The following is a 21,475-nucleotide window of genomic DNA, read 5'->3' as shown; positions in this document are numbered from 1 at the left end:
TATATATATATATATATATGTAATTTTTTTTTTTTTTTGGTGGTACTGGGGTTCCTGGAAGCCCTTCTACCTCCGGGCTACACTCCCAGACCTACTTTTACATTTTTTTATTTGGAAATGGTCTCCTAAGCCAGCACACACGGCTGGCTTCGAACCTGCACGATCCTCCTGTCTCTGCCTCCCAAGTGCAGGGATTACAAGCGTGCGCCACCACACCCAGTTGTAGTGAGTATATTTTTAAGTAAAAAATATATAAGACCCTAAATACAGAGTTTTAATTTTTCTAAGAAATGTGACTGAACACACATTAAACTGCTAATTATGACAGTCTCTGAACAAAGAAAAACAATCTGTGATTCTGTTTTAGTTGATTTTACTATTTTTTTTTTTTTTTTTTTTTTTTTTTTGCGGGTCTGGGGATGGAACCCAGGGGCATTTGACCTCCGAGCTACACCCTCTGCCCTATTTTTTATTCTTTATTTCGAAACCAGGTCTCACTGAGTTGCGGAGGGCCTCACTAAGTAGCTGAGGCTGTCTGTGAACCGCGATCCTCCAGTCTCAGCCTCCCTAATGCTGGGATTACAAGCGTGCGCCACCACGCCTGGCTCAACTGAGCTTTTTCTGAAGTCGTGACGTCTTCTCAGCTTGCACAGTACCACTCTGCCATGCCAGAGCGCAGCGCTCTGCCGGCATCGTCCTTCCACTCTAGCTGGGAACAAGCTTCGTGTCATCCAAGAGCCAAAGGCGCTCATGGGCCGGAGCCAGTTACCTGCACTTAGTGTCTGGGGCCACATTCTCGCTGTGGTCATCCACACCGCCGGCCACACCACTCAGAGGAAGGAAGACTCATCGGCTCACAGTCTTGGAGATTCAGGGTTCAGGCCGTGCGAGGCCAGGGTCCAGAGCTCAGGGGCAGGGCAGCCGGACCGAGAGAGGGAGAGAGCCGACTCCACTCTCAGACCACAGAGGCTGCGAGCAAGAGTAAGCAAGAAGGGGACCCAGAGACTCAGGCCACATTCTCAGGGACCCGCCTCGTCCAGAAACACCCCGCTGCCGCAGACCATCAGGGCTAAGTTGCTGAGGCCACTTAGAACGTCTCAGCAGCCTCTCCATGTCCCAGTATCAGAAACGAGCCCAGGCGCACATTCCTTTACAGTGTGTCCGCCCTTGGTGCATGCCAAGAATAGCCCTTCCCCTACACTGCAGGTTGCGCTCTGTGTCTCCTGAGCTTGCAATTAACAAACACCCTGTTCAAATTTATCAACAAGAAGCTTCTGTGAGGAGACTTGCAGAAGGAGCAGGGTAGTAAAACGGAGCTCTCTGCTCTTCTCTCCAACTGCCCTTAAATAACTAAGTAAATAATACAGAAATAACTAAGTAACTTGTGTTTATGACTCTGAATCTACACGTGATGACATAAATTAAGTCTGTGGGTCCTGAGAAGTGATCCGTGGCACCTCACCAGCCTGGATTTACACCAGAAAGTCCATTCCAATGGATTGATCTACCATGAGATTAAAACTCTCAGGATTTAATTCTATCAGCTCTGAGCACTAATACATGAGCTTTGCAGGGGACAGTCTGTAGCCAGCTATGACACTTATTCTCCCTGGTGAGCCTGCCAACAGAGCCTTCTCGGTTAGGCAGCAGAGGAGGCAAGCAGTTGAAATACTACCCTGGGAAACCTAGGGCCCCGGTGCCACAGCAGGCACGGTGACGCAGTCCTCAAGCTCGTCCTTGGTGGTGGGACACTGACACTGTCCCCAGAGCAGGGAAGACGTGCCCTGAACACACAAGACAGTGGGAGAAGTACCAAGACGAAGACGTAGGAAGAGGAAACTGCCATTCAGAGGCATGGGTGGGTGGAAGGTGGTGCTGGGCAGGAGTAGATGGTTGCTTGATCATTTATTTATTTTGTTCAGTGACAGGCAGGTCGCCTGCTGGGGGCAAGGATAAAGGCTACGGATGATAAAGGGACAGCCCTCATCATGACAGCGGAGGGAAGCGATGGAAATACAGAGAAATCTTGCTGGCAGGGCGAACGGTTAGGCTGCAGCTGGAAGCCAGGAAGAGACACAGGCTGCTCGCTCAGTGGGGAAGGGCACAGAGCTTGCTATTGGCAAGAGGAGACTGATTGGAGAGAATATAAGTGAAGCAGGAGGGATGAACTTGAGCGAGAACAGGAAGGAACTGACCACAGCTCTCTCCAGGCCAAGATGGCGCTGCAGGAGAAGGTGAGGGGCCAAGGGGGTGGCAGCTGTGGGTGGGCGGGCATGTGAAGCCCACCACAGGCACGGTGTGCTCATGCCAGGGCAAGCCACAGCACAGGCTGGCCCCGCACAGCAGACCAAGCACAGGAGTGAGGGGACTAGATGTGTGGCGTCCGGGAGCTGGTAGGTCAGAGTGACGGGTGGCTTAGCTACGTGGACTTTGACGCCACTGGGAAGACACCAGGACTTGGGACAATGGTGATCCAGAGGTCTGACTACCAGGAGGTAGTTGGTGCTGAATGGGGTGGATGGTAGATGCTTCTAGATAAAAGTGGAGGGGAGAGGTGCAGGATGGGTAGACAGTGGACGGTGCTTGACAGCGGTGGATGGAGACGGTCCTGCGTGGGGCGGGGGGAGATGGCAGCAAACGGCCAGGTGCTAGACAGCAGTGACGATAAAGCTCAGAAGGTGGTACCCACATGAAAGTGGTCTCAAAGAAAAAGGCTCTTTTTATTTTAAGAAGGCAGCAACAGAATGGCTTGGATGTGGCGGTGGTGAACTCTGATCACGCAGACCCATCTTTTTCTTTCTGTGGTATGAGACACAGGAGAGGAGCCATTCTACCTACGCGGCTTGAAGGGACCCGCCAACTTGGAGACAGACTCAGCTCACAAAGATGGAGTTTTGCACCAGGCCACTCAGCGGACACTGCAGCTCCTCTACAGCAGCTGTGGGTGAGAAGTCAGCAGGCCAGGCTCGCCCTGCATGGCGGATACTCCTGTGCTCCACTTCCCCTGGGACGGTAGCTTTCGTTCCTTCTGAGGGAAACCAAACAACCACCCCAGGAATGAAATCCAAACAAAACTAAACATGCCTTAGTGGTCCTAAACGTGGAGGCTCACGGCTGAGGCGGAATGCAGTGGACCCTTAGCCACTCGCGGCTGGGGCGGGCGGGCGGCAGTGACGAGGCTTCCCTGCTACTCCTGCCACCCCCATCCTCCTCTCGAGACCTTGTTTTTCTTTGAGATGTAAAAGTTAAACAACTTGGGATCGAAAAACAGTATGCAGCCAGGTCAGGTGATACACACCTATAATACAAAAAATAAAAATAAAAAAAAGTTTGGAGCATCTGAGTTCAATTCCCAGTACCAAAGCGGTGGGGGAGAGGATGCATAAATTCTGAGGTGATTAAGGAAATGCTGGGCGTGGTGGCACACACTTGTAATCCCAGAGCTTAGGAGGCTGAGACCGGAGGATCACGCGGGTTCAAAGCCAACCTCAGATACTTAGTGAAGCTCTCAGTAATTTACTGAGACCCTGTTTCCAATATATTAAAAAAATAATTAAAAAAAAAAGGTCTGGGAGTGTCACCTGGAGGTAGAAAGCCCCTGGGTTTCATTCCCAGTACCACAAAAAAAGGGAAAAAAAAAGAAAGAAAAAGAAAATGCCCTAAAGTGATGCTTTCCATTTATTATATATGAAAAATAATACAAGGGAAAACATTCCCTCCTGCCATATTTTAGGGCAAAAAAGATTTCTGTGATCTCTAGGGAGGCATTCCAGCGAGACGGCTTGCAGCCTCCTTTGCCCCTTCTAATGATGTCTCTGGACTCCAGGGTAACACCCCTGCTTATCCACCGTTTCTGTCTCTGATGAGCCATGAAGAGCGGAGGACGCTACCTCGCTCACTCCAGAGCAAGCAGTGGCCAGGGGCCTGAACCAGCACGAGCCTGGGTGCCGGGGTGCCGGGGGGCTGGGGGCCGCAGGAAGTTCGGCTGTCTAGGTCCTGGAGAAGCTGGAGACGCGTGGCACTTCTGACAGCCACATTAACAACGGTGGTTAGTAGCTTCCTCAGGGAAATGGGATAGGATTCCACATCCTCCAGCAGTGTGCTGGTGAGATGGCCTGTAGAGCCAGGGATAGGAGAGGAGAGGAGAGAGCGCGCAGCTCGGCCCCCACGCATCTGCGGCCAGGGGCACACCTCCCAAACCTGGGGGCAGTCTTGGAGGATTACCAGAGCAGACGGGGCTGGGCTGCCACTTCACTGGGTGGCTTAACACGATCATCGGTGGGAAGGGTGTTTGAGGAAGGTTTCTATGGGTCCACAGGTCTCACAGAACCTTCTGAAGGTGGAGTCCAGGTACGTGGTAAGAACTGAGGAACCGCAGAGCAAACCCGTGACCTCGGCTAGAGGAGTAGGCGGGTGAGTCCACGTGGTGAACAGGCCCCCAGGCTGGCTGCACAGGAGCGCACAGCCACTGCTGGACGTGAGGTCAGTCAGACGTGCCCATTGGTGAGGTGTGTGGGGCCCGGGCCATTGGCTTCCACAAGCCCCTGCTCCTTCTGGGAGTCTTAGAGTGGCTGGAGAGGAAGAAGAGTTGTGTGCGGAGGGCAGAGTGGGGCGTGCGTTTCAGTGGCTGTGAGACCCAGGAGGAAAGATGCCCTTGCAGCGGGAGCCAAGCACAGCGCTGCCTTAACAGGCAGATCCCAGGGATCCCGGTCCCAAGCCAACCACTGGTGCAAGTCACAAAACACCTCAACACTTTTAGGTGGCTTTCTAATAAACGCCAGAAGTTTTCTTCACAAAATAGCAAAGAGGTAGAGAAATGGGATGCTTCTAAGACTAACTATCACTGCGGTTGGAGTTTCCTTTCTCCGGGAATGAGAGAAACTAACGTTTACTGAGTACATGATGCCCACCGGTGGCTCCAGTGGGCGCTTCAGATAATATGTTGATAAAGCCTTACAGAGCAGGTGTTATGCTCTGCATTCGATAGGCGAGAGAACCGGGGCTCAAAGATATGGAGAAATCTGGCCACGGCTGCCGCAGTACTGAATGTCACTGTGCAGTATCAACACTCAAGGCCTTTTCTCTCTAAAACACACATGTCAGCTGGGCATGGTGGTGCACGCTTGTAATCCCAGCATTTGGGAGACAGAGACTGAAGGATCGCGGTTCGCAGACAGCCTCAGCTACTTAGTGAGGCCCTTTGCAACTCAGTGAGACCTTGTTTCAAAAAAACTAAAAAAAAAACACTAAAAACCACAGGTCCCTCCCCTATGCCACATTCTGTTGCAGTGACCAGACAGGTCTACTTTTCCAATCTAAAAAAAATAAATAGATAAACCCATCATCCATGGGCTTTTCTATGTAGCCAATTAAACATAAGGCAGTGATATGTAAACATTAAAAACATACAGTAAAACTTCAAACCTCAAAAGCCACCTGTTGTGTGATTCTGTTTGCATGCAATATTCAGAAAAGACAAATCCACAAGGTAGAAAGCGAGTGGTTGGCGAGGCTGCAAACGGGGCACAGGTGTGAGAAGTGTGGGGTTTGGAGGGACGCTAAAACTGTCAGGGGCAGAAAAACAGCGATGTGCGCACAATATTGGGACTCCACCGAATAGCAGTGGGTTTTACCCCTTATGCTAGTTAACATGTTTAATTTTATGTTATGCTAATTGTATCTCAATAAAATAATTCTAAAAATCAAAGAAAATGTTTCCAGTCTCAAACATTATATTTTTCAACTGTATTTGTTATAAAGTCTTACTTTACAGCTGCAATTATAAAAAGGGATAGGTCATTAACAGTCTCATTTTCCACATATGATAAAGTGTGCACTTTGAACTCATATGTAAAAGAGCTATCTTCAGGAAGTATGAATTCCCGTCCTTAGTGTGAACATGTAGTTTAAGGCAGAGTGGGCACGCTTATCATGTTCAATATCTGTTGATTTTCAGAAGATAGAAGGAGATGCACAGAGAAGCTGGACTGGCCTCACATCGGTGATCTCTTGGACTTTAAACCTCCACATCACAGCATAAAGCTCATCTAAGATAAGCCACAGAATAAATTCTGCCCTAGGGACGGGCTGCATCTTGCTTCGAGGCCAGCTCTGCGAGACCATGGCGTTCGACGGTACCTGGAAGGTGGACCGGAACGAGAACTATGACAAGTTCATGGAGAAGATGGGTGAGGCTCCCCCTCAGCTCCCCCGCTCCTGGCCCACTCCTCCTGGCTTGGGAGGCTCCTGCTGGGAGGGCGCAGGAGTGAGCCCCCCACCACCACTACCCCTGTCTCACTGGTGGAGGAGAGGCGCTCTGAGCACCACCCTCCAAAATAAAAAAGAGCCACACCTTCCTAAAAGATCTTCACTCTCTAACCCATACCATTGAAAACTGACTTGTAGCCAGGTGTGGTGGCACATACTTGTAATCCTCACACTTGAGAGGCTGAGACAGGAGGATCGCACAGGTTCAAAGCCAGCCTCAGCTACTTAGTGAGGCTCTCAGCAGCTTAGTGAGATCCTGTTTCCAAATAAAGTATAAAATAGGTCTGGGAGTATAGCCCAGAGGTAGAAGGCCCCTGGGTTCCACCCCCAGTACTAAAACACACCCAAAAAACCTGACTTTTAGATAGGGTAAGAAAAATGGTAGTGGGTAATGACAATTTTAGATTTATAAACATTGAATATATGCAGAGCATATAATAAAGTAATAGAAAAGAGTTCTATCAAAGCTCACTTTGAAAATATTAGATTTAATTCTCTTTACCTTTGACTTGTAAAACAGAGAATTTCCTCAAGAAACTATGTATTTTCTCTGGGGAGTTAAATTTAACTGTTTTATCAATATTCTGGTAGACTGTACACCTTACAAGATGGACAAATGAATCTATGCATTCTCCAAAACATAAATCAGCACCAGTTATGTCCTATAGTTTAAGGATTCTATGTTTAAATGTATGAGATTTGTACAAATAATAAATGTGGCCAAAATTTACAATTTGTTAATTTTTTCCATTTTTGCATCAGTCAGAAATGCCACAAAAAACAAGGGCATTTATGAAGCTCAAATTTAAAAGCAACTAAGAAAAGCAAAATAGTGTTTAAAAATACTGTATATGCAGAATAAAAGTTGCAGTTTGTCATAAATATATGAATATACTTTTAATCTTTCATTTGACAGTTCTGGAATTTTATTTACCTAACACTGATAGAGTTTATCTTATTGAAACCAATCAGCTCCAAGATCCGACAGGCCTGTGCTTCATCTGATTTTTCCTGAGTCTAGAAAAACAGCTTGACTCAATTCTCGACTTTGCGGAGTCTGAACATTTCCTACAGAGGCTGTCTCAGTGCTGCTGGGCAGAGGTGCGATGTTAGTCCTCTTCCCCAGCCTCGAGGGGAGAGTAAACAGGAGAGCAGAGCTTAGGAAACCAGCATCTGTGCGTTGGGGTTTTATTCCTCCATTCTCTGCTTTTGCAGGTATTAACATGGTGAAAAGGAAGCTGGCCACTCATGACAATCTGAAACTGATCATTACACAAGACGGCAATAAATTCACAGTCAAAGAATCTAGTGCTTTTCGAAACATCGAGATTGTTTTTGAACTTGGTGTCAACTTTTCTTACAGCCTAGCAGATGGAACTGAGCTCAATGTAAGGACCTTTCTTATGAGCCACACAGTGTTGATTTTTCTATTCGGTGCTTAAATCATCTCTGCTTCAGCTCACTGGATAGGTGGCTAATGCAGGCCTCCTTCGTTACGGAAGAAGCCAGTGAAGTCTGTCCACATCATTTATGGCAGAAATTGGCGGGGTATTTAAGTACAGTGCTTTTATTTTCACACACCTCTGTAAAGAATCTGGATTGAACAATAAGAATCAGAAAAATATCCTCTGAATGACAGAATAGGGCTACTTACAAAGTGATGCAAAGCTCAGTATTTCCAACTTTACATGCTGGCAGCAACAAAAGCTTTCGGAGTTATGTAGTTTAAACAAAATGGCCATTTGAGTGGTTGGGGATGTGGCTCACAGCTGGAGCCCCTGCCTGGCATGTGTAGGGCCCTGGGCTCCATCCCTAGCAACACACACACACTAGCCATTTTATAAGGACACTGAGATAGTAAGTTAGTGAGTGAGTCACGCATAATGCATGGAAAGGCTTATGCCACACTAAGTCCTTGGGAACACGCCTGTCATGTTCAAGATTAAACACTAGGAAGTCCTCATTTTCACATGATTTTTTTTACAAACTGCTTTTGCCTTGGGGTTTTCCCTAAATAACGTATATATGTTTGCAGCCATCGTTTAACTGCAATTCCATCAGTTTCCCCACTCATCTGCCTTAAAATTCAGCAAGTGGGAATGCCCAGGAGGCAGGGCCGTGACCACACACGTCCTGGAGCTCAGAGCCAGGCTTGGCCCTGACTGGACTCCGGGAATCGCTGGGCCGCTCACAGCGTTCTCATCTGTTGAATGAAAAAGTCACCCCTGGAGCTCAAAACAGTGCGATCCGTGGCAAGACCCTAATAAACACCACTATTATTATTCGTAGGGGACCTGGACCATAGAGGGAAACCAACTCGTGGGGAAGTTCAAGCGAGTGGATAATGGAAACGCACTGATTGCTGTACGAGAAATTATAGGTGACGAGCTAGTCCAGGTGAGCTTCAAAAAGTGGTAACTACCTCCAGACACAAAAATGTGTACATAACCATTGTTGTCATTGATAAGCTATATCTTTATAAACGTTACTTATTTTCTTGTAAATCTTACTAACTTAAAAATAGGTTATTTTTATATCTATCAGAGAGATAATATATATAATGCTTATTTTAACTGAAAGTGTAAATGACTACAAGCCAGATGTGTTTTAATGAGCATACCCTATTTCTGCATAAAATACTATTTTCCAATATAAAAAAAACAGTATCAACTCATTCAAAGGTGTAGTAGCCCTAATATACCCTAATTTAGACATATCTAATGGCAAGTTCTTTTATGTTCTTTGCAATCTTTCAGACTTATACATACGAAGGAGTAGAAGCCAAGAGGATCTTCAAAAAGGAATAAACACGGTTCTTGGAGCTGGGCCCGTGAGGCACACCGGCTGGAAATCAGCCGTGCATCAGGCCTGCTTTCCTCTCCCCGCCAGATATCAGGCTGCTGACCCATAGTCCTGTATCAACACTGGTGTGTGTTCAGTCTTGCCAAAGCAAAAGATATTTATGGTTCAATTTGTCTTATACTCTTTAAGATACACACTTATTGATGTTCTAAAAGAATTTGTGACATTTTAAGACAAAAAATAAATACTGTTTTCACATTGTTTTATAAGCCGCTTCTCCTTTAAAAATGCTACACAATGTCCACTTAATAGACTTTTATTTTCATGTTTTGTAAACTAAAATCACGACCTGCATGGGGTTCTTTAAAAACTTGTGCTGGTTGTGCTGGCTGCGAATAACCTTTCTTTTCTCTTCTTTTTTGGGTACTGGGGATTGAACCCAGGAGCATTTCACCTCTGAGCTACAGCCCTATCCCTTTTTATTTTGAAACACAGTTTCACTAAATTACCACATGCCCAGGAACCTGCAGTCATCCCTTCTCAGCCTCCTGTACTGGGCTTACAGGTGTGTCCAACCATGCCCGGCTCGAATCATTCCTTTGATGACATCTGATATTATAAAAGTAATATATATAAAGTAATGTATATGTATATGTATATGTATATGTATATGTATATGTATATGTATATGTATATGTATATGTATACAATCAGAAAACCTAGAAATAAAGAAAAGCAAGCGCATCCAGCATCTACAAGGCCCCAAGTCCTATCCCCAGCATTATACATGCATGCACACATCAAATGTGCACACACACGAGAGCTCTATCTCTAGCGCGCGCGTACACACACACACACACACACACACACACACACACAACCAAAAACCAAGGAAAAAACAAAAATGTAACTCCACTGTTCATTTCATAAGAACCTTCATACAGGAATATTATTTAGGCTTTCACATGCTTTTTAAAAGAAGGGTCAACGTGCTTTACTTACATACCCTCATTGCGTACATATGTGAAACGGGAAACGTGCAGGCGTTGGCTCTGAGAGTGCAGAGACCAAGACACAGAAGCGTGTTAGCTGGTCGAAGTTTGTGCAGTCCACAGCGGACACAAGCTTTAGGTGTAGGACCTGACTTTCAGTCTAGTACATCACGATCTACGCTCTGACTCAGCCTGCTGTAAACAAGAACATCTCAAGAAAGATTTCCCTTAATCCTTAGCTGCATCTAAGACTAGCACTCCAACTAGCTAGGTCCAACTCAAAATAGGGCAACTTAGCGGCTAGACACGTTCCTACTTCCGGCCTTATTACAGGCTTTCTTTGTGTGTGTGTGTGGGGGGGGTGGGGATGGAACCCAGGGGCATTTGACCTCCGAGCTACACCCCCTGCCCTATTTTTTATTCTTTTATTTTGAAACAGGGTCTCACTGAGTTGCAAAGGGCCTCACTAAGTAGCTGAGGCTGTCCGCGAACCTCAGTCCTCTGGTCTCAGCCTCCTGAATGCTGGGATTACAAGCGTGCGCCACCACGCCAGGCTCCAGGCTTTCTTTTCTCACAGTTTATATTCTTCCTGGCAGTAAATCTCCATTATTATTAGTATGGGAGAGAAACCGATTACCTGATAAGGGACTGCCTTTCCATAGCCCCTGCTGAGGCCAGGACAGCTGCTGACCTCCTGCCACCCTGCCTGGCTCCCAACGGCTGTAAACCGGTACTGCTGACTGGTCACCATCTGACCAGCTCGAGCACCGTGCAAAGGAACAGTTGATGCTCAGTGGCCACTTGTTTAGGAAGTATGAATCTGAGAGATACAATCAGTATATGATGGGAAGGGAAGCAATTTAAAGAGGACAGAGAAGCTGGGCATGGTGGCACACACCTGTGAACACAGTACTTGGGAGGCCGAGACAGGAGGACTGCAGGTTTGAGGCCGGCCTTAGAGGTTCAGTGTCTACGAAGTCGTCCAGCAAGGCGGGACACAGCATATTCTTCAGCTTGAAGTGACATTTATTAAGTGCCTCTCTAGTTCAAATCCCATGCAGAGCAAACTAACGTGAAGACACTTTTTCTTTCTCGAGCCTATTCCCAAAAGCTGTTTTCACTTACTGAGTAAAAACTAGCTTCAAAGAAAGCACTTCAGATCAGAGCAGGCATCAAGTATTCAGGACGGACACTGCTGGGAAGAGCCCAGGCCAGTGGACCCACCTGTCAGCTCACCTGGTCTGTCCGCAGAGCGGGTGGCCTGGGGCCAGTGGACCCACCTGTCAGCTCACCTGGTCTGTCCACAGAGCAGGTGGCCTGGGGGCCAGTGGACCCACCTGTCAGCTCGCCCGGTCTGCCCTCAGAGCGGGTGGCCTGGGGGCAGGCTCCTTACACCCTGTGCTGGTGCAGGCTGGGAAGCCATGTCCTCCAGGCCACCGCCAACCGCAGGCTACAGGTGGGACAGACGTCACTGAAGACTCACTTGGAAGCGAAGGAGCAAGCGGTGGCAGAGGTATGCCATGTTAGGAGACAGGGAGCAACTGAGCAGTACTGGGTGAAGCATGGCGTCCCGGGAGTCCCCGCCCTGAATATCTGCCCTGAGGCCTGGCAGGACCCTCCTGCCTTCTGCCCCATACCACCAACAGCAGGTGCAGAGGTTGTTGTCAAAGAAGAGATTTTGTATGATTTCAATCTTTTAAATTTATTAAAATTGCCCTGCGGCCTAATATGCGGATCATCCTGGAGACTGTTCCATACACACTTGAGAAGAATTTGTGCTCTGCTGCAGAGGGAGGAGAGCGCACCTGTGTCTGCTCCACCCAGTGGGTTTATGCTGTTGCTCAGACCTTCTATTTTCTTGACACTTGCCTGTCAAAACATTCTACCCATTATTCCAAGTGGAGTATTGAAGCTCTGAAGCCTTTTCTATCTCCCTCTTCCATTCTGTTGCTTCGTGTATTTTGTTTTGGCGCTTGTCTGGCTATTGTAGCCCTCTGGCCGTTCTCCAGAGTTCGGATAAAGTTATTTCATGAAGTGCCTCTTCTTCCACTGTCTGTGGAGGGACAGGCGCCTGGGAGCTGCCGCTTTGGCACCTGAACGTCGGCGGCACAGGGCGATTGTTTGACACAGGCCTCACCAGAGCAGAAACCTTCACAAGGTGCCTCTGTCCCACAGGGCATCTGCGGTGGAGGCGTGGCCACGCTGCCAGCATCTTTCTCTGCTCGTCCTGGGGTAGCCCCGAGGACCCTCACGGCTCCACACATTTGGGTTGAAAAGCTCTGCTGTTTGTCATTAAAACCCCTAATACGCACGCGCTTAGCATCTGTGGTCTCTCATCAGAAATGTTTAAGTAATACTGTTGGCTTAGTTTTATTTTTCTTCTAACCTGTTTTCAAAAAATCTTTCTTGACAACTCCTAGTTAATGCATTTTCATTGAGAAAATATGGATACGCACAGAGGATAGTGTTTTCTTTGATACCATCTCCCAGAGATGACTGCTATTAACTGCTGATGCTCACACTTACAAGTCTAATTCCGGTCAATATTCTCTATATTCACATAGCAATTATCAACGTGGCAACATTTACACCAGGTCATGCCCATGTTAAAGCTGTTTTGTCTCTGCGTGAAATCCTATTATTAATTTTATGAGACATGACACATTTTGCTGGCTAACCTTTCTTTTCTTCCTCCAGCCTCAATAACTGTACCACCACATCTCAATAAAACAGATAACAGGTTGATTGTTCAGCTGATACATAACATATGATTTCAAAACTGAGTTGCAACTTTTCCACCTACACCTAACACTTAAGCTATGCCATGCTGAACTTGTTTGTTTTTTCAGTATGGGGGGGGCATTCTAACTCCAAGCTACACCCCCAGCCTTATTTTGTACTCTTTATTTTGAAACAAGATCTCACTAAGTTGCAAAAGGGCCTAACTAAGGTTGGCCGCAAACCAAGATCCTCCTGTTTCAGCCTCCCAAATGCTGGGATTACAAGCGTATGCCACCATGCCTGGCTTTGAACTTTTTAAACTTTAAAAAAACAGCAGAATGCCTTATCAAAACAAAATCTTATATAGGACCTTAAAATACACAGAGCTGAGTTCTTGTGGCTGAAGTCTGTATGCGTGTTAAGTGTGTAGGGAAGAGAGGTATGTAGGTTGTCCAGAGCCCAGTGCTTGGCCTTCCAAACACACAAGTCCTTATGCAGAATCCCCGGGCTCTGCGGCACAGGATTTTGTTTTGGTTTGGATTTGTGGTACTGGGGATGGCGCCCAAGGGCATTCTACCTCTGTGTTACACCCTTTTTAGTTTTTGTTTTGAAACAGTCTCACTAAGCTGCTGAGAATGTCGCTACATTGTGGAGGCAGCAGGCCCTGCGCCCTGCAGCCCTCCTCGCTTGCTTCCCCAAAACTGGAATTACAGGCAGCGCTCTAGGCCCAGCTTCTGTGAGAGCCTGAAAACCCATTGCTCTCTCACATGAGCCCGATTAGAGTGTCCGATGAGGTGGACAACCACCGCACCTGTGTCTCTTAGGGATTCTCAAATGTCTGGTACATGACAGGCATTCAGAAGTGTTTACTGAAATTAAAGAAGGGAAATCCTTAAAAGGGAAATAGATAAGCTCATATCTGTTATTAGTATTTACAAAAAACCCTCCAGAAATAGTGTTGGATCTAATGGTATCATTACATAATTATGTTCTAAAAGAGATAATTCAGTAAATATTTTGACTGGGATCATGCTAGAATAGCAGAATATAACAAAATACATTTCAGTAAGTATAAAATGTATTCCACATTTCAAGGCACTATTTGAGGGACTGTAGAGGCTGTAAAGATACTAAAAATATAGTCTTCCCCAATAAATAATACTTAATAGGGAAGACAATTGGCGTAAAACTGATATAAAACTCGCAAATGTGCCACACAATGTGTGAAGAAAATGTCTAAGTTTTTTTTAATTAGAGGTAGAGAAAGCACCCTTTTCAATGAAAGGTAATGTACAGGGCTATTAGTGGCCAGGCAGACAGGTCAGGATACAAGGGCCTCAGGTGACAAGTTGAAACTAAACTTCAGTCCTACCCATGGGCCAAATTCTGAGAACAACCAGTTTGTGGATCCCAAGAATAGTAGGAGGGGGGCAGCACCAGGAGAGAACAATCACTGTGAGGGTATCCCAAGATTAACCAAGAAGGATGCGAGGGGGCACCAGAATGGGAAGAACCAGCTTGCAGCAGGAGATTAGGAGAGCCTGCCAAACTGCACAGAATGTCATTAGGGGTTGGGAATTGGCCAAGTGCAAGGGAGATAAGGACCAATTACAGTGGAGATTCAAATTGGAGATTGGGAATAAACTAGCCAGGAGACAAACATTGAGGCCCAGGATCCAAAACAGAGACCTGTGCAACACACCCATCCCCAATATTTTATTTTTCAAAGAGTCCTGGAGCAACTGTCTGTCTTTCTTAATTTTTGCCAAGACAGACTAATTGTCACTGAAGTCCATGGTCTTTTCTAATATTACAATAGCAAATAATCTGGCTACAGCATAGAGTACAATTCTCAGGTTATGGATCCTCCTTCCCAGAACCTACAAGTCCAAGGACAGTGGTGTTTTTCTTCTCAGGCAGCATGCTATCTTTGTCTGTATAACCCAGCAACTGGGTTGGAGGCAAACTGAAGCTAGGTTGGGCAGTTGTAGAAGAGCATAAAGAATTTGGAACCAATTTTATTAATATTTTTTTGTACTGGTGATTGAACCCAAGGGCATTCTACCTATTGAGCTAGACCCCCAGACATATCTCTCATATCGCTAAGGCTGGTCTCACACCCACAATCCTCCAAGTACTGGGATTACAGGTATACACCACCACTCCCAGACAATTTTATAATTTTTTTGTAGCCTTAGTTCATTCTCTTTGTCTTGTTTTCTGAATATGTAAATGTAGTAACTCTAGCTTCAAAAACGTTTTATGAAGATGTAATGATAAGTTTGTGTGATAATACAATTAGAGTCATCTCCCTTCAGGATGCATGTCTAGATGCTTTTTCTTTTTCTTTTTTTTTTTTTTTTTGGCGGTACTGAGGATGGAACCCAGGAGCCTTCTACCTCCGAGCTACACCCCCTGCCCTATTTCTTATTCTTTATTTTGAAACAGGGTCTCACTGAGTTGCAGAGGGCCTCACGAAGTAGCTGAGGCTGTCCGCGAACCGCGATCCTCTGGTCTCAGCCTCCTGAATGCTGGGATGACAAGCGTGCCCACCACGCCCGGCCTATTGATGATCGAGGGTTCAAGACCAGATCCCGCAACTTAGACCCTCAGCAACTAAGTGAGACCCTGTTTCAAACTAAAAAAGGCTGGTAGTGTAGCTCGGAGGTGTAGTATTCCTGGATTTAATTCTAAGTACCCCCCCAAAAAAAACCTAAAGCAGTGTAAAGTGCCAGAAACACTACCAAAACACTGGAGCGACCTTCCTACAGTTCTGCCAAAGGGTTCGACTAGGAGATCGCCACAGAGAGCGGAGCCCCGGCAGTGCAGCGTGTGGACCTGCCCGGGCGGAAGCTGAGGCAGGTCTGGGCGGGACTTTCGGTCCGACGCTCGCCCTTCCCACTTGAAACTGGTCCGCCCAGATCAGCGCCCGGGCGGCCACTTCCGCTTCCGGCAGGCCCGCGCTACCTGCGGGCCGTCACGGAAGCCGCGCGCTGCTGCGCCTGCGCGGGGCGGGGCGCAGCGATTGGGCGACCTCGGCTGCCGGCTTCCGGCTTCAGGCAGCGGAGGATGGAGCGCAGCATGGCGGACGGCGCTCGGGAGCGGCGCGGGCCCGAGCCGGGGGCTCCGCCAGCGCTGGCCGCGCGGCCGCACTGCGGCACCGACGGGCGGCCGAAGCACTCGTACTGGCTGGACGTGTGGCTGTTCGTCCTGTTCGACCTGGCGCTGTTCGTGTTCGTGTACCTCCTGCCGTGGTGAGCGGCCGGGCCCCAGCCCCAGCGTCTTATTCCTCAAAGTCTGATTAAGGTGCCGAGGGCCTCGCCGGGGTGCTGGGGCTGGCCCTGAGCCCGCGCTCGTTGGCTCAGCCTCCCAGATACTCAAGGACCTCGGGGCGGCGCCTGCCCCGCAGTCAGAGCCCAGCGGGCCCCAGGGTCCCCGGCCTGAACCGCGCCGCCAGCCCGAAGGCGACCCGGGCGGACGCGGGTTCACTTGTCAGAGTTGCGCGTAGGGGTGACGGGCAGTTCGTCGTCTTTCCCCAACCTCACTCTAAGTTGTGGCAAAAATGTAAAACTCTTCGTCTACTGTCTTGGGTGGTGTGGCCGAGTGGAAGGCAGGGATGGGTGTGCCCGTAAACAACTCCCCAGGCCACCCCCACCGACCTCAAGGCAGTGGGGTTTTGTTGTTGTTTTTTTAATGACCTGAATTTTCAGTTCTGGGTATGGGAGACATGAGGAATTTTCAGTTCTGGGTATGGGAGACATGAGGAAATGGTCTTTCTAGGCCGTCTATTAAAAAAAAAAAAAAAATCACCTACAGGCATAAATGACTCAGGCCTTTACAGGTGACCAAGACAATATTTTCAGAGGTTGGCATGAAGTGTTAAAGTTCACAAATACTTTGTTTTTACAGACTGGCTTGCTGACATCTGGAGAAATTGGATTTGGAAGTGAATTCTGAGAACGACTACAGACTTCTTGAATAAAGGAAATAGGATTGTACGCCACCAGAATCGAACCGCTAAGGAACCATTCCTTAAGTTTATACATTGTGTTAACTCACTTGGAAAACTGTGCAGTTAGCCATGAGCTCCTTCATAGTCAAGTCCGAAAAACCAGATTCATTACTTCTCACTGAAAAACTTCTTTAAATGTCTGACGGCTTTTCAGGGGCTGGTGTCAGAGCATTTGTACATGAATGATTAGTGTATTCATTAAGAAATTCAGTAATAGCTTTCTCTTAACATTTGAAGGGAAGATGTAATTTGACTCAGATCATGTAGTGTGTAATGAGGTGAGGTGTTTATACATTGAAAAGTAAATTACTCAGTTTCAAGAGAAAGAACCAAGTGTTCTTAGATTACAGGGGCAAAAAGCTATACAGAAACTATAGCTCACAGTGAATTGTCTCTAAATATGTTTATTCTCTAGATTATCTTTTTAGGTCTTTTGAAAAGACATGTCATTGTCAGGTTGAGAAACTAGATAATATCTAATATTGGAAAGCTAGCATACATGTCCTCTAACCAGAATATGCTCCCTAATTCCTTTTAAACTTTTTTTGTTGCTGTTTTGTGGTGCTGGGGCATTCTATCTCCAAGCTACACCCCCAGCCCTGTTTTTTTTTTTTTTTTTTTTGAAACAAGGTCTCGTTAAGTGGGTGAGGCTGGCTTCAAACCTACACCCTGGTTTCCTTTTAAACTCAATGAGCTCAATAAAAATAGGATTGTTTCAAACCTACTTTATGATAACTGTTTATTAGGTCTGCTTGCAGCCAAAACACTTATTTTTATGATGCCTGTAACTCACATAGAGCCCTCTATTGGCCACGCGTTAGGTCATTCCCAAGTTGTTGCCTCCCTCACCCTTAGCCTGAGGTGCAAACGGAGCCACTTTTCCCCCACAAAACAGGGATGGTAAGCCATGAAGGTATTGAGACAGCAGTGAGCCAAGCAGAAACCCCTGCCTTCACGGAGCTTACTTTCACACTTGCTGTTCTCTCTTAAAAGTCTACATGTAATTTAACAAGAACACATCCCAGGCGTGATCACCTGGCATTTAATCAGTCAGAAGCGCCACATGCCCAAGACAGCTACTTTAAGCCTTTGGAAGCTACTCCTGTTAGTCCTATAGACTTTATACAGTGGCTATTAGAGATAATATCTACTATTATAGAAGAGTTTTAGGAATAATAGAAAATATAAGTGGCTCTTGTTGAGATCTGTGGTATCGCTTATGGACTGAAATGCTGGGGGAACTCCCCTCCCTTATAATCAATGTGTAAGAGCCGCTAAGCTGCGTCTGCTGCCTTTCAGAAAGCCCTCGAGGTTAGTGTCAGGTCCGGACACGATTTTGGATGGACAGTGGCCTAACAGCTGCAAAGCTAGTGAGGCTTCAGATGGTGTTACTTGTGGTAGAGACCCTTTGTGGTTGAAGCGTCATGGGAACAGATGTGGACTTCAGTGTGTTTGCCGAGTAGGTCGCATGGCCTGCTTTTATGCTGCTCACAGTACTTCCGTCTAATAAATGTGCACCTGTGTGACTGAGTTTGGTTTTCTTGCGTCACATTATCTGGAGGTAAGACTGTGAGCCTAACAGTGCTCCTGTGGCTTACTCTCACATCACACACAGCCTGCTCATCATCCTTACCACCTTTCTGAGCCTAAAGCCAGCCTGCTGCTCCAGCTGCCAGATGTTCTGAGCATTCCCAGGAGAGGGAGAGCTGAGAGCTGGTGTGATGACTAATTCTGAGTCAGCGGGATCCAGAGGAGCTGGTAAAACTGGGCGTGTCCAAAAGGACGTTTCTGGGAGAGATGAGCATTGAGTCAAACTTGAGGGTGAGTAAAGAAGCCACTCCCCCCAGCTGTGTGCCCTCCCATCCTCAAAGGATCTGGAATAAAAAGGCAGAGAAAGGGGAAGTCTCCTCCGCTTTGCTGGACAGGAGCGCTGCTGGTCCTCCGGCCTTTGGACCTGGACGGGGTGGCTCTGGGGTTGTGAACCTCGATAGTCATGTGAGCCCGTGCCCCTTACTACATTTCTGTACATCCCGTTGGTTCCATTTCTGTGAACAACTCCCCTTATTCTAACATGACAAAATGGCAGGACAAGGTCCTTGACCCCAGAAAAGAACCACCTCTGCTGTGACTTAGTGAATGGCTTGCACTGCCCACCCACACTCTGAAGGCCTATAGAGCATACAAACGGACACCAAGAGAGGCTGCAGACTTGTTAAAACAAAAACAGACATCAAAAGGTTAAGGTGATTTTAATTTGATAAACTCCTTAGTTTCACATTGGATTTCATGTAAATGAAATGACTTCTAATAGTTGCAGTTGGGCTGTTTTATTAGCAGTTACAAGGAAACGTGAAGGGGTCCTCCCACGTTAAGAGCAAACACCTCGTCCTACGGGGCCTGGGAGTACTACGGAAAGTAGGACTTTGGCCATCAGTGAAGGGATCTCTTGATCTTGCTCTAGAAGGCTGCACCAGGGCACTGGGAGAAGTGGCTCACCACCTGCTTTTATAAGGAAGGCCTTTAAGAATGTTTTTTGTGTTTTAAAATGATTGAAAAAGTCAGAAGGCCGAGACACAAATCAGGTGCAGTCCAGATTCTGGGGTCCAAGTGCTCAGCCTCGCTGGGTACTCGGTGGGGCTTTTGGGCTGCCTGCACGCCCTGGAGGCTGGGCTGCCTGGCTGCAAAACCCCATGGTCCACAAAGTCAGACTTTGGCTCTCTAGAACTGGATGCTATGCATTTTAGACTTTGCTGGGGTTTAACATGGGAGTATGCTGTGATGTGATCTTGCCATCAGTGATATTCCAAGTACAATTAGGCTTTAAATGGATTACATTTCCAGTAAATTACATAGTCCATGGTGGGGGCAGAGCGCATTTCATGAATGCAAAATATCCAACCATATTAACTTAAAATCCAGTTTGTCTTAAAAACTGTTTGAACCCAAAGAAACTGACTCCACATGAAAATACAGTATTCTGAATGTGAATATTTTAAACATTTCAACCACTGTTGGTTTATTATTTTAAAGGTTATATAAGCTTCTAACATGGAAACATCTATGAAGTAAATAGGCGCCCTAAAGTAAAGATTAACATTTGCATGGTTAATAAACAGGCATTGAACCTATTTGGAGTGCCGAGTCAACATAAAACAGATGGCTCTTGGTTTTAGTACTAAATTACATAATTCAGGAGACTTTTAACTAGATAATACATTAAAAAGAAGGTGGACATTTCTGTTTTAACATTTGCAACTCAAGTGTAAGTTGAAAAGATAAATTTATGAACAGAAATTCAAATGTTTCAAATACTGTATTTCTACTGAACATATTGACCAAATAAAAGTTAAAAATAAACCTACAATTTTTGGAAGCCAGTAAAAAATACTTCAAGCCCATTTTTCTATCATTTTACACTGTTATAAAAGCTGTACTTAAAAACATTGACATTTCAAATACAATTCTACAAACTACATTATTTACAAACTCTCCATCCCCAAAAATTTAAAAATAAACTTTCTTAAAAGATAAAACTTAATATAGTTGGTGTTCAAGTATTTCTAAATTAGGAGAATATAAAATAACCACCAACTATTACAGGTAGAAAAGGCTAGCAAAAAGTTCTCCATACGTGGAGATAAGCTGGCCAACATCTGATAATGGGTTAAGGCGAGACTTTTGGGGGGGAGGAGGTACTGAAGATTGAGCCTAGTGGTATTCTACCTGAGTTACACCCCAAATCCTATTTTATTTTTTGAAACAGGGTCTCACTAAGTTGCTAAGGCTGTCCTTGAACCTGTGATCCTCCTGTCTGCCTCCCAAGTACAGGTGTGCATTGCCACACCTAGTGGCTAGCTGAGTCTTTAAAAATCGAGTCTTTTCTATTTATCTGTAGTTCTAACCACTTGCATTTTGGAAGGTTTTAATGAATTTATGGAATGGGACAAGATACTAAATTTACTATATCACCGAATTTTGGTGAAGTCATATTTATGAAGTATCCATTTAGGAATGTAAAGAAAACTATTATAATTCTCAAATCTCAGGAGTAGACATGATAGAAACTATTCTAAATCACAGTTTATCAGCTTAAGTAAAATGGCAACTATTTTAATAAGGCAATTAAAGTAACTCATTTTCACTCATATGCTCATAACGAAAATTCCTTTCAATTTTTAAACAAAGCCTTCTCTATGAAGGTAGCTGGCAAAATTATTTAAGACAGAGAGCTGGAAAGATGCCCAAGTTACGTGTCTGCTTAAATAACCCTCCCTACGAAAGGCGGTGATAGAAGGAGCCCCCGACTAGGACCAAGGAAGACAGGAGGCTGGAGCATAGGTCAGGCAGAGCCAGCCCACCCGAGGCCACGGCCAGCCCCGAACACTGGTGGTCAGCAGCCTCAGTAAACCAAAATAAAACTTTCACATTTCATATAAAATTAGAAAATAACATAACAAGACAAATAAATATGCTAAAGTTTAGTATTTTGACTTTTTAGCTTACACGGCTGAAGGTATATTTGTGAATACATCTAATAGTCAAAGGCCTAACTTATGTTAACTAGGTATTCTGAGGATAAAAGCTCTAAGTAAAATTTGTTTTACACGATGTTTAAATTTAGAAATTGTAAATCATTAAGGCATTCTTTCCCCAACGCTATAAAATTCATGGGTTGGTTTCT

The 21,475-nt window shown here is 46.0% G+C and overlaps 2 protein-coding genes across 2 annotated transcripts in view; one reads left to right on the top strand and one right to left on the bottom strand.

Moving 5' to 3' along the window:
• Positions 1-6,121: 6,121 nt before the first annotated feature.
• Positions 6,122-9,074, top strand: FABP2 (fatty acid binding protein 2; the record flags this gene model as incomplete). The annotated part of the gene is made up of 4 exons (XM_080697937.1): positions 6,122-6,188; positions 7,483-7,655; positions 8,557-8,664; positions 9,024-9,074. The coding sequence occupies 4 exons, from the start codon at positions 6,122-6,124 to the stop codon at positions 9,072-9,074; spliced, it is 399 nt and encodes a 132-aa protein (XP_080554063.1).
• Positions 9,075-18,530: 9,456 nt separating this feature from the next.
• The window catches only part of USP53 (ubiquitin specific peptidase 53), a gene marked incomplete at both ends in the record, with an annotated part of 34,004 nt that continues 31,059 nt past the window's right edge, over positions 18,531-21,475 (bottom strand). Inside the window, one exon of the mRNA XM_080697818.1 lies at positions 18,531-18,582. Coding sequence (XP_080553944.1) covers positions 18,531-18,582 — 52 coding nt within the window. The remainder of the gene's footprint in view (positions 18,583-21,475) is intronic.

The sequence above is a fragment of the Muscardinus avellanarius genome (genome assembly GCF_963383645.1).
Source record: "Muscardinus avellanarius genome assembly, chromosome: 6".
NCBI lineage: Eukaryota > Metazoa > Chordata > Mammalia > Rodentia > Gliridae > Muscardinus > Muscardinus avellanarius.
This window is presented reverse-complemented; position numbering and strand designations above follow the sequence as displayed.